Below are 11,086 nucleotides of genomic sequence, written 5' to 3' on the forward strand. Positions count from 1 at the left end.
ATTGACCAACACCTTGATGTCTATTGAATGTAATGTACCTTTTTATGAATTACCCATCTACAATTCACTATTACAACATCTAATTATCTTCATGTCTATTTACTCTAGTTTGGTTTCTATCAATACATTAATCATCCATTCTATCATGCAAGAAGTAACCTCAACCATCGTTCATTTTCACTTATCATTTAAATACTTTAGCATATTTTGCTTGACTAATTTCATGCACAATCTTAACACTTGTCAATAGGTTACCACATTGGGGTTTTCAAATTACTCTAGTGGCAATGTGAGATCGTTATTGTTATAATTGTTATTTGAATTTGAACAATTATGGTTTCATATATTTTATAAGAGGAGGGATGTTACATTGGTGGAGGCCATGACTCTCAAAGTGACTTTTGAGAGATAATGCAGGAGCATCAAATGGTGTAAGGGCAATCCTATATCACCCAAAAAAATATGCTTAGAGATAGTTTCTATTTAATGTGCTTTCATTTTTGGATACCCATTTGGGTCAAATAAAGGTTCAAACTCTCATAGTTCCACTATTAGTTTTCTGGGTTAGAGTTTTTAAGCACCTTGGGATACATGTAAATGTACAAAATGAGTTATTTAGTAATTGAGCCAAAATTATGATGAGTTAGAGGCTATAAGTTGGAGGGATGATTATATTTGTAATTTAAAACACTCCAGAAAAAGAATCAGGTCAAAAAGCTTTACAGTTAGAAAGTTATCACAGTTTTAAATTTCCTAGAGACCTCTTAAAAGCGCTTCAAAGTTAGATTTGAGGCACTAAATGGCCTTGTACAGGGCCAAAAAATGGGGTATGAGCAAAGCTCATCCATAGGGCTATAGAGAGCTATTAGAACTTTTCAAAAATGTAAACGGTTCATCAATCGGAGTCCCGGTTCAAAAGTTATGCCTCCTAGAAGTTGGACTACCATTTATGGATTCTTCTAATTTTACATCGACTTCTAACGTGACTTATGGAACCTTCTATTTTGGTGGTGGATGCCAACTGACATATTCTATAATTTATTCCTAACCCTAAACCATTAGGGGTAAATATTTAAGAGGACTTCTGGCATTGTAAAGGCAATTCTCAATGGAGTTTGAGAGAAGGTACTATGCAGAGGATTTCTTTCTCCAAAATCATACTATTGTAAGCCCATCGGGAATTTTCCATTGATAATAATATTTTCCTTTTCCTGTCTGTTCATTCTGGTCTTTGGTTGTGTCTCCATCAAGAGAGGACATTTTTTCAATTGGAGGAGGATTATTTGTGAGTTGGAATCATGTATTCTTATGGATCTTGAATACCAAGAGTTTTGATAATGTAAATTAGTAGTTGGTTTTAGTGGGTAAACATACTCTAACTCTCTGTAGCTCCTTGGATTCTAACTCATGCTATGTTTCTAGCGAATGGAACATAGTGGAAGAATGTTCGAAAAAGTAGGCTTCTGAGAATATTGATGGGTGGGATATTGAAGGAAGCGATGGTACTCATCTTGGTAATTTGGAGACTCTGGAGAGGTTATTGGTGAAAGATTGGATTAGGTAGTGTAGTTACTTATTCTTTCTTTGATGAACCTTGTCCTCCTATCTTGTGGGTTTATTGCCTCTTCATTATATATAGGTCATGATTGGATAAAGCTTTATCACCTTCTCAAAAAATGTATTATTATAAGATGTTATCTTATATGTGATAGTTTACTTTATTTTGGTGTATATTGGATATAAGGGCATATTGAGTCACATACATCTCTTATGTCATGTGGGATATATCTTTTGCAATATTTGTGTTCTATTATTATATATGAGTTCTAATCTATGGTATCAAAGCTACGATTTAGTTGAGAAAAGACACAATCATTCTCCCATTTTTGGTCAGGACCATTTTTCAAACAACAATTATTTATGAGATAGTAGGTGGAGATCCAAAATGAATAATCCCACCTCTCATCCGGAATGAATAATCCCACCTCTCACTTTGTTGTGCTTAATATGTTTTTATAACTTACTATTAAAAGTTAAAGACTATATAGAATGTTTTCTTTATTAAATAACAAATGACTTTATTGTTTTTAGATTTAATTTAAGATACATTTTAAAACATAATTTCATTAATTAAACAATTCATCTTATAATTTTTTTCTACCCATAAATAATTATTTCTTTTAAAGGTTTAATGCTCTATGTTAAAACCAAGAATTAAAGCATACATCTATATCTTATCAAAATACAAACCAATCAAGACTATGCCTTAGAACCAAACGACCAAAACCTGAGGGAAAACTAGTACATAAATATCTGTCAACAAAGGAATATTGTAGATCATGGTCCATTACAATTTTTCCACGGTGGCTGTGGAAACAAAGGTGAAATTTAAAATTTCTATAATAGATGACAGACTTTTGTCATTGCCACCATGAACAACGAATCAAAATTTATTGAAAACGATTGGATTATTGCAAAACCCCTTGTGGAGATGAGAAACTCTCACTGCTTCAACCATGAAGAAATAATCATAACATACTTTAGCCTTAAGTCAAAATATGGTAGTCAAAAAGATATTCATCTGCGTGTGAATTTAGCATGTTGGAAGATCCGGTGGAGGAGGTAATATAGATTGTTCGGGCCCATTTCCATTCTCTACCACAAATGCCATCTTTAGTCCCCACGTTGTGTGCACTTCTAGATGACAATGCATGAACCACACTCCTGTACATCAATTATTCATGAGAACAAATCAAATCAGAATTATCAAAATTGTTATTTTATCTTGGTGTTTGGTCATTTTTATATTAAGTTTCAAATCACAATAATTATAGTTAAATCTGTAATTTCTAATTTCAATTAGATAATGTTTTAGTAGAAAAAATTATCTAATCTATCATTATAATATTAGAGAGTTATGATTAAGATAATTGAAAATATTTGACTTTCTGAACCATGGACGGAGTGAGATGAAAAATCTTTAAAAACTAGTTCTTTATTATTCTAATTGTAAATTATAGTGTGATCTTTCATGTTCATACAGAAATTCTAATAATGAATATTATTATGAATTGTGCAAATGTAATATCATTAGCTAATTATCTATTATTTGAATGACAGAGAGCTAGATTTATGTGGTCCATTATAAGAATAATAGAGGGTTGGAGTAAAATATCTAGTTCATCATTACTATCACAAAACAATCTAGCTCTTTATTTGTATGATGGATTATGAGAGTTATCTATTATCTTAATGGTAGATCATGGAGAATGACAGTAGGAATTGTTGAAAAACTCTTAACACAGTCAAATCTAAAGATACCAATAAATAGTATTATGAATTGTAAAAACTTAATATCATTAATTGTAAATACCAGATTTTATTAATCCTCACCTTCTTATTACTACTTTATGTTACTTATAATTATGTTTTCATATCTTTTATCAAGCTGTTATATCATAGTTTTGATGTTCCAACTATTCAAAAAGCAAAATTATTAGTGGTTTAATCAGATTGTATGTAAAGATTAAATTTAGTTAAAATATATGAGTGGTGGACAGGCTTAAATATCATATATTAAGATTTGATTGGTTTAGATAAATTATTATAAATTATATAAGTAGCTTAAGAAATCAAGGCTAAATGATATTTAATCTATAACAAATAATACGGTTAAAAATAAAAGAAAAGTTATCATCAAGATAATTGAATAAAAACATTTTTACTAAATTTTTTGACTTTTGATTTTTTTGAAATTTGAACTGCTTATATCTGTAATTATTTAAAAAAGAATATTGCTACATCCTATTAAGAATATATATATTTTTAATAACTTTTTAATCCAATTGTTTATGGCCAATTTCATGCTGCCAAGATAACGGTCGAACTTAGTTAAAACTACAAGAAGCTGTTTATGACCTATTTCATGTTTAATCAGAAGATAAAGGTCAAAGTTGGTTAAACTAAAACAAGTTGTTTATGGCCTATTTCATGGTTTAATCAGACTACTGAAGATAAAGGTCAAAATCAGTTAAATTATAACAAGCTGTTTATAGTTAATTTCATGTTTTAATCAGACCGTACTATTTTTCTTCCAGATAGAATGCACTTTTGATCAAAATTGAAAAAATTCAAAACATTTTTTTTTTCCTTTTCATTATCTGTATGTTTTATAATCAGAAACAGCAAAACATTTAAGAAAAAATCACTGTATTTTCAGAAATCTGAAGATTTGTTTTTAGACTTTTCAGTGCATTCTGTCTGAAACATTTTTTCAGATTCCATTATAGCATTAACATTTTTGGTCAAACTATCTTAAAGTGAACTATTAGTTTTGAGGAGTTTATATAGTGTAACCTGTAGAAATCTACTGACACTAGTATAAATTATAAAAAATAAAATTTATTTCAATAGATTTTATGATTTAATGCAATATGAATCATTTGAACAAATCAGTTTAGACCAAAATAAATAATACAATGAAAAGACAAAAAAGTCTATACCCACCTGGATTATCTGCTCTGAATCGAATAGCAGTCCACCCACCAGTTGGCACTCCCACTGTATTACGCTCTGGAGGATCCACCAAATTGAAACTAGCTGGATCAGTCTTAGGGTTATAATTACCAAACCCTGTTCCAACAATGAAGAAATTGAAACCATGGAGATGAACTGGATGGTTATCCACCGTCAAGAAACTCGTGTCCTGAAGAATTAACTGCACTGTTGAATTGTATGTTAAACTAGTCGCTCTCGTTCCTTTCGATGTGAATAGATTCTTTGGCGGTGTCCCCGTGTAATTGAAAGGAGTGGGAGGATTATCTGGGAAATCTTTGGTAAAAACACCGCTGATTTTGTTAACATGTGCTTGCAGAAGAGCAATTGTGGGCATGACAAAGCTCACATTGTTTATTGAAGCAGCTGCACGGCTGCCATTAACACAAGTCGAGCATGTATCCAATGCAAGCCCCACTGTAAAAAAGAGATTGCGGTCTACAGTCTCTGGGACTTTTGCAGGGTATTCAGGGGAATTTAGGCTTTTGATTGAGCTGCTGAAGTTTGTATAGAAAGCAGTGTCATTTATTTTGGGGATTACGGGCATTATGATGTTGGATGTATTGGGTGTTTCAATGTACTGGATTATTCCTGCTGAGGTCAAGTTATCGACTGTGATGGGGGCATCCATGAATGCTCTGACTGTCATGAAATATCTCCCTGTTTTCTTGCTTGTGTCAAGGAGGACATTTGTTGTCTGACCAGGGGAAATGGCTATGGCCTTGGTTTCGAATGGCTTTGTGTAAACTGCATCGACTTCTACCACTTTTAGGTGATGGTTTCCAATGCTGAAGAAGACTTGATCATTAAGCGCAGCGTTGATTATTCTAAGAAGGTAGGTTTTGTCGGGCTCTACAGCCAGAGCATAAGTATCTGCAAGCCAATCAAACATATATAACAGCAATCAGGACCAACAATTTTTTTCTTCTTCTGATTTTAGTTCTAGACTGAAATAAAAGTAAGATCTTTTTTCCTGATTTTAGTTCTAGATTCTTGATGGTTATGTTATTGTGTTCTTTCTATTAAGGTTCAGATTCACAAAGTTATTGTTGAGAATTCTAATTATCTATATATCCAGGTTCTAAGTATTTATCTCTCTTTTAGAAAAGGTCTATTAAAAAGATTATTGAAGAACAAGATTAAAGAGTCCTGTCACTGTCTACCAACTGATCAAGCAAAGTAATCATTTTTTAGAAAGTATGATTGAAATGAAATTAGTATATCATTCATTAAAAAAAGTTAAAGACTAGAGGGAGAACACAAAATAATATAGAAATAGAGAATATGTTTTGGATAATATTTTAAAATGATATTTTTTTGCCTTTGCACATAATTAATTCTATAGCATTCATCTTTACTATTCAGAAGTTAAAATAATAAGCAGTAACTAAATCACATACAAAAACAAAAACAAAATCGTAGTTATATAATGGTTGCTGGTGCTCTTCTCCTAAAATGACAGCCACAAAGTCAAATAATATCAAAAAAGGAAAGGGTCGGGTCTTTTATAGTCCACAACACCAGCCATAGTTTTTGGGTTGACATATTATGACACTGATATGGGACTACCTCGTACTCTTTTTTGGGAGGTACCTAACTGCACTACAAATGAGGCGTACATACCCTACCCCCAATGGGATTTGAACTTGTGATTAAACAACTAAAAGAGGGAAATATAAAGGGGGAAATATGATTAAACAACTAGTAATCAGCATTAGGTGGATCTTTATCATTGGGATTTTCACCCAAAACATCAGTAGAGATAGTGACATCAACAACTTCCCCTCAAAAGTATTTACTTCTATTTTTTTTAAAGATTGAAATAAAAATAGAGCAATAGTCATTGAAAAAACCGCATGCCACAAAGTCTAATAAGATCAAGTACAAGAAGAAATAAATCAATATAATTAAACAAATAATACTTATTATGAAGTAGATCATTTTTGTTGGAGGTTCATAATCTTTCAGACTAAGAGCCAAGACTGTGGCATATCCAAAATCTATTCGATCCTTCATTTCTTATTCTGTTATCTAACATGACACACCTACCAAAGTCTAATAATATCAAGTCCAAATACAAGGGGAAAGTATGATTTAACAGATAATACTCAGCATTAGGTGGATCTTTATCATCAAAATTTTCACCTAAAACATCAGCGGAGATAGTGACATCAACAACTTCCTATCAAAAGCATTCATCCCTATAAGAGAAATAGAACAATACTCGTTGAAAAAAAAAATGCCACAATGTATAATAAGATCAAGTTCAGAAGAAATAAACTAATATGATCAAATAACTAATATTCGGAACTTCTTCAGATAAGAACCAAGGACTGTGGAATATCCAAAATCTGTCTGATTCCTTATTTCTTATGGTATTGGAGCTCTTGCACTCAATAAGACTTAATCCATGATAGATCTTTAACATCAAAATTTCACCCAAAAGATTAATAAAAATAATATCACCATACTCTCAACTAGTGAATGAATGTGCCTTCTTCCTCAAAAGTGTCTACACAGGTTGCTGGGTGCTATAGGAATAGGAAGGGAGTTTAGGTATTGCTATGTCAACCAGTCTTCTTAACAGGCAAACATGAATACAATCATAATTTTACCGAGTATTTCACAAATTGAAAGGACCCTGTTGACATGGGGGATAAATCGGATGGCTTAGATTCTCCTTGTCCCCATTGACAATTGCTCTCGCTGCCAAACAGCTCTATTTATGTTTTTATATTTCAGACTATAATTCTGAATGAGCTTTAAAGACATGACTAATTCTTCACCCACTTTTTGCCTTATGGATATATATAACACTATTATTTAGATGATAATATTGATGTCTATTGAAAAAAGGGATTGTGATATAAATAAAGATAAAGAATTGTTGCCTTTAGTGGAGCAATTGAAGAGAGGCCCTGGTTTCCCATTAATGGTGTGAGCATTTGATGCATTGGGGGCTCCTCCTGATTTCATAGCCTGATTTACTACAGCTTCTGTGTCTGCATTCCACCATTCCCCTGCACCACGAAAGCAAAACATACAAAATTAAAAGAAAACCATACAAAATTTCATAGTTCATCCCGTTATGATACAGTTCAATTCAGACAAATTAATTTCATTAGAAGATATATTTCATGAATTTGTTTTGAGACTCGTAACAGATAGACAAGAGCAAGTCACCATACAAAGAAAAGACCTATAGATGAAGACAAGGTTTCGTATTATTGTTGGAGGAAAAGTATGTTTGAAAATACAAACACTTCACGTTAAATAATTACAGATCACATCTAGTGGGTCCTATTTAAATTGCTTATGCCGTGTTACCATAAATGTGTAAAGCCTTAATTCTAGCTAAACTTAAAAGATTAGGTTCGCTTACTAAATATATGTTTAATTTTTCATATAGAGAAACTATTACTGTTACCCAACACAAACATTTCAATAAATTAAATGATGATCATATTCTTAGACGTTGAGCATTACATTGCATTGCATCATACCTGAAATTGTTAGTTACAATTTTATAAAAGTGTTCGTCCGAAAGCATCATTGACCAGCAAATTTCAAATAACTCACCATGGATAATAGATCCGCACTAGCAGTGTATATATATATGAGATAATGTTAGATGAGTCATAAAATACATTGATATGTGTATAAACAAGTACATAAAAATCTTTTACAATTATCTTGTTTCATTTTGATTATAGATCATATAGTATGATTCTAAATGTTAATGATGAAAAATTATACACAGTTTAATTCAGAAAGACAGTTATCTAATTTGATGATCTGTGAAAATTATATAAATCTTAACATTGCACAATTTATAATAGAATAAAACTTGTAGAACTAATTTGAATATCTTATGTGATCTATAACAAAATGAAAAATGGTTGAATTTGTTTTAGAACACCAAAACTAAGCAGTGCTTAAGCTATATTATGATAAGATATCTCTACTTATGGGTCAAAAATAAAATTAGGAGACATAAATTTGTCTTTATATTAAAGTATATATTGAATTTTTAAATTAATATCTTTATATAATTTTTTACAAATAGCTAGTTTATGGTTCTAAGAGATGTTGCAGTTACTCTATAATACATCCACCACCTTCCAATGTAACTTTGAAGAATTGAACCTAGATTAAGGTTATGATACTAGATACCAATTTGTAATTAGACCAAAATTTGATGATGTTGGTGAACATTTTAATTAGCACCTTAATATAAACTCAAAGTGATGGTTTGTCCGCAAAATTCTTAAAGCTAAGATGGGTAGTCCAACATGCTTCATATAATTGAATTAATATTATTATATTTTATTATTAGTTTACTATTGTTTGCATGTCTTCTTATCTTTGGACAAAATTTGACAGTCAGTCTAGGATTCTAAGAGATGCATCAGCTAGTCTAACACATCCACCACCCACCAATATAATATAGAAATATCAAACTTAGTTGAGATCTTGGTTCCACATGTAGATTTGGGCTTCTGTGGGAGGCTTTCTAATGAAAATTTCACCTAGACACAGAGTTGCGATGAGCTTATGAAATCAAATTTCTAAAAGTTTGATAACTAGTCTAACACATTGTATACAATTGAATTTTTGCATTGAGTTGTATGAATTATTGAAGTTATATTTATTACTATTGATTAAAATTATAATACTTAATAAGCCATTCTTATCCTTATACAAAAATTGAACTCTTTTTAAAGATTACCTTCAGATTTTATAGAAAATAAAACAATACAAATAATATTTAAATAATAACAATGAGCATAAATCTAGTGTTATTTCTGTAGTAAAATCTCGTACTTATTGTCGAATACGCAAAGAGTCAATACTCTAAATGTGTAAGATTCTTGAAAAACAATTAGCATCACAACACAAGTTATATCAAGCTTAGCTCACCTAGAACCAGGGTGATTTCCTTGTGAGGCTTGGGGAAAGGATATGGCACATGTTTCTTTGGCAAGATGACAATGGGGCCATGCAGAGTTGCACGTAGCCACAAAATATGGGCATGATAGAATAGTGTGCCTCTTTGTCCAGTGATTGTAAAGTTGTATACAAAGCTTTGGCGAGTCTGAATAGGGCACTGTGTGATATATGCAGGCCCATCAGACCAACCAGTCCTTAACTGCCTGATTCCATGCCTGCTCACATATAAAACCAAACTCAATTATGGGTCTAAAATCATGAAAAAAACAAGACTGTTTATTTAGATTTTTCTGAAGGAATCATAACTATTCAAAAGCTTCCCAGTGTAACAATTTTTACCAGTGTATGGTGACATTGTACTTCACATGGTTGGTAACATTGACTAGCACTGTGTCACCCTCTCTTGCATATATAGTTGGTCCTGGATACTTCCCATTCACTGTCACAATGGGCTTTGTGTGGCATAAACGTGTATAGTTCTTGAGTCTTATCTGAAGCAAAGAAAACAGAGATCCCATAAAAAACAAATGGTGAAACATATGCAATACTCTTTTTTATGGTCATACTATGTGATGGTAGATTACAGAACGTGATTCGAAATATTGATGATAAAAAAACATACACAATCAAATTCAGAAATAAAATTTCATTTCAACTGAATAAATTTCTACCAACTTACAGTAAAATTATATTGCCTTGTTTTTGCCTCAACAGTAACAGACAGCAGGACAATCATGACAAAGCAAAGCATCATGGTGTTTGAGAGTACTGCCATTGTTTGATTTTCCTTGGTAGACAAACTATGCGTGCTTAGCTAAACAGCATTCAATCAGAGCAGTTTGAAGGATGCAATGCTTACATCTCTGACAACGCATATTTATACAATGTCAAGACATTTGATAGCTGTTCTTATTGAGAAACTTCCAAAGGTAATATCTGAGTTGGTATAATGTCAAAAGGTTACTTTAGTCACACACATGATCTAAGTCACCCCATGTTTTAAATTTGAGTTTTTTGTTTTTTCCTATAAAATGCAAAAAGTTAAATTTTGAACTAACTCCATCGAGTTTTGGTGGTTTACTTATTTGCATTGTAAGATACGAAAACACTCAAAGAGGAGTTTGGTAAGTCCAAAACGTGGCATGCCTAAGGGGGGTCGAATGAGAAGACATGTATCCTAAGAATATGCTCTTACTGAGGGAAAAAAGACAAGCATTTTTCTTATTAGGTGAATTAAGTCGTCTGGTTCAGTTATTCTATCCTTGTTCAATAAGGTATGGGGTTTGTGACAGGGGAATGTAGACAGGGGATTAGACTTGGAGAAATTATTTGGTCTCTTTGGACAGGGAAGTGTGATTAAGAATGATACTGCTAAATTAGTTACGGTTGGTGGCCATGAACAAGCATTTACCAACCTTGGCTACGCCCCATAAAATTAATTGAGTAATTAGTATGATTTCTTTTGGGAGGATATGCATTTTAATAATGTGTTTATTTGAAGGTTAATTCGGATCTTGCTGATCTAAAGGACGCAGTTAAGCTCCCGACAGAATATACCCTTGACCAAAAAAGTTAGTTGTAT

General features: G+C 32.0%; 1 protein-coding gene across 1 annotated transcript; it reads right to left on the bottom strand.

Annotated features, from left to right (window-relative positions):
- Window positions 1–2,288: 2,288 nt before the first annotated feature.
- On the bottom strand, window positions 2,289–10,386 carry LOC149560256 (laccase-11-like). Its single transcript, XM_089824570.1, has 6 exons — window positions 10,184–10,386; window positions 9,844–9,995; window positions 9,475–9,719; window positions 7,446–7,574; window positions 4,507–5,427; window positions 2,289–2,724 (listed from the first exon to the last, which is right to left on the bottom strand). The coding sequence occupies exons 1-6, from the start codon at window positions 10,277–10,279 to the stop codon at window positions 2,594–2,596; spliced, it is 1,674 nt and encodes a 557-aa protein (XP_089680696.1). The 5' UTR covers window positions 10,280–10,386; the 3' UTR covers window positions 2,289–2,593.
- Window positions 10,387–11,086: the final 700 nt, after the last annotated feature.

The sequence above is a fragment of the Cupressus sempervirens genome, chromosome 4 (assembly GCF_028749045.1).
Source record: "Cupressus sempervirens isolate cs-2001-9-10 chromosome 4, ASM2874904v1, whole genome shotgun sequence".
NCBI classification, from domain to species: Eukaryota; Viridiplantae; Streptophyta; class Pinopsida; order Cupressales; family Cupressaceae; genus Cupressus; species Cupressus sempervirens.

Bases quoted from the DNA above. Each gene is read 5' to 3' on its own strand.
- LOC149560256 (XM_089824570.1), bottom strand. From the start codon at position 10,279: ATGGCAGTACTCTCAAACACCATGATGCTTTGCTTTGTCATGATTGTC. The intron at 9,996-10,183 runs GTAAGTTGGTAG...TCTTTGCTTCAG, and splicing joins CAAGGCAATATAATTTTACT to ATAAGACTCAAGAACTATAC. The intron at 9,720-9,843 runs GTAAAAATTGTT...ATATGTGAGCAG, and splicing joins TACAATGTCACCATACACTG to GCATGGAATCAGGCAGTTAA.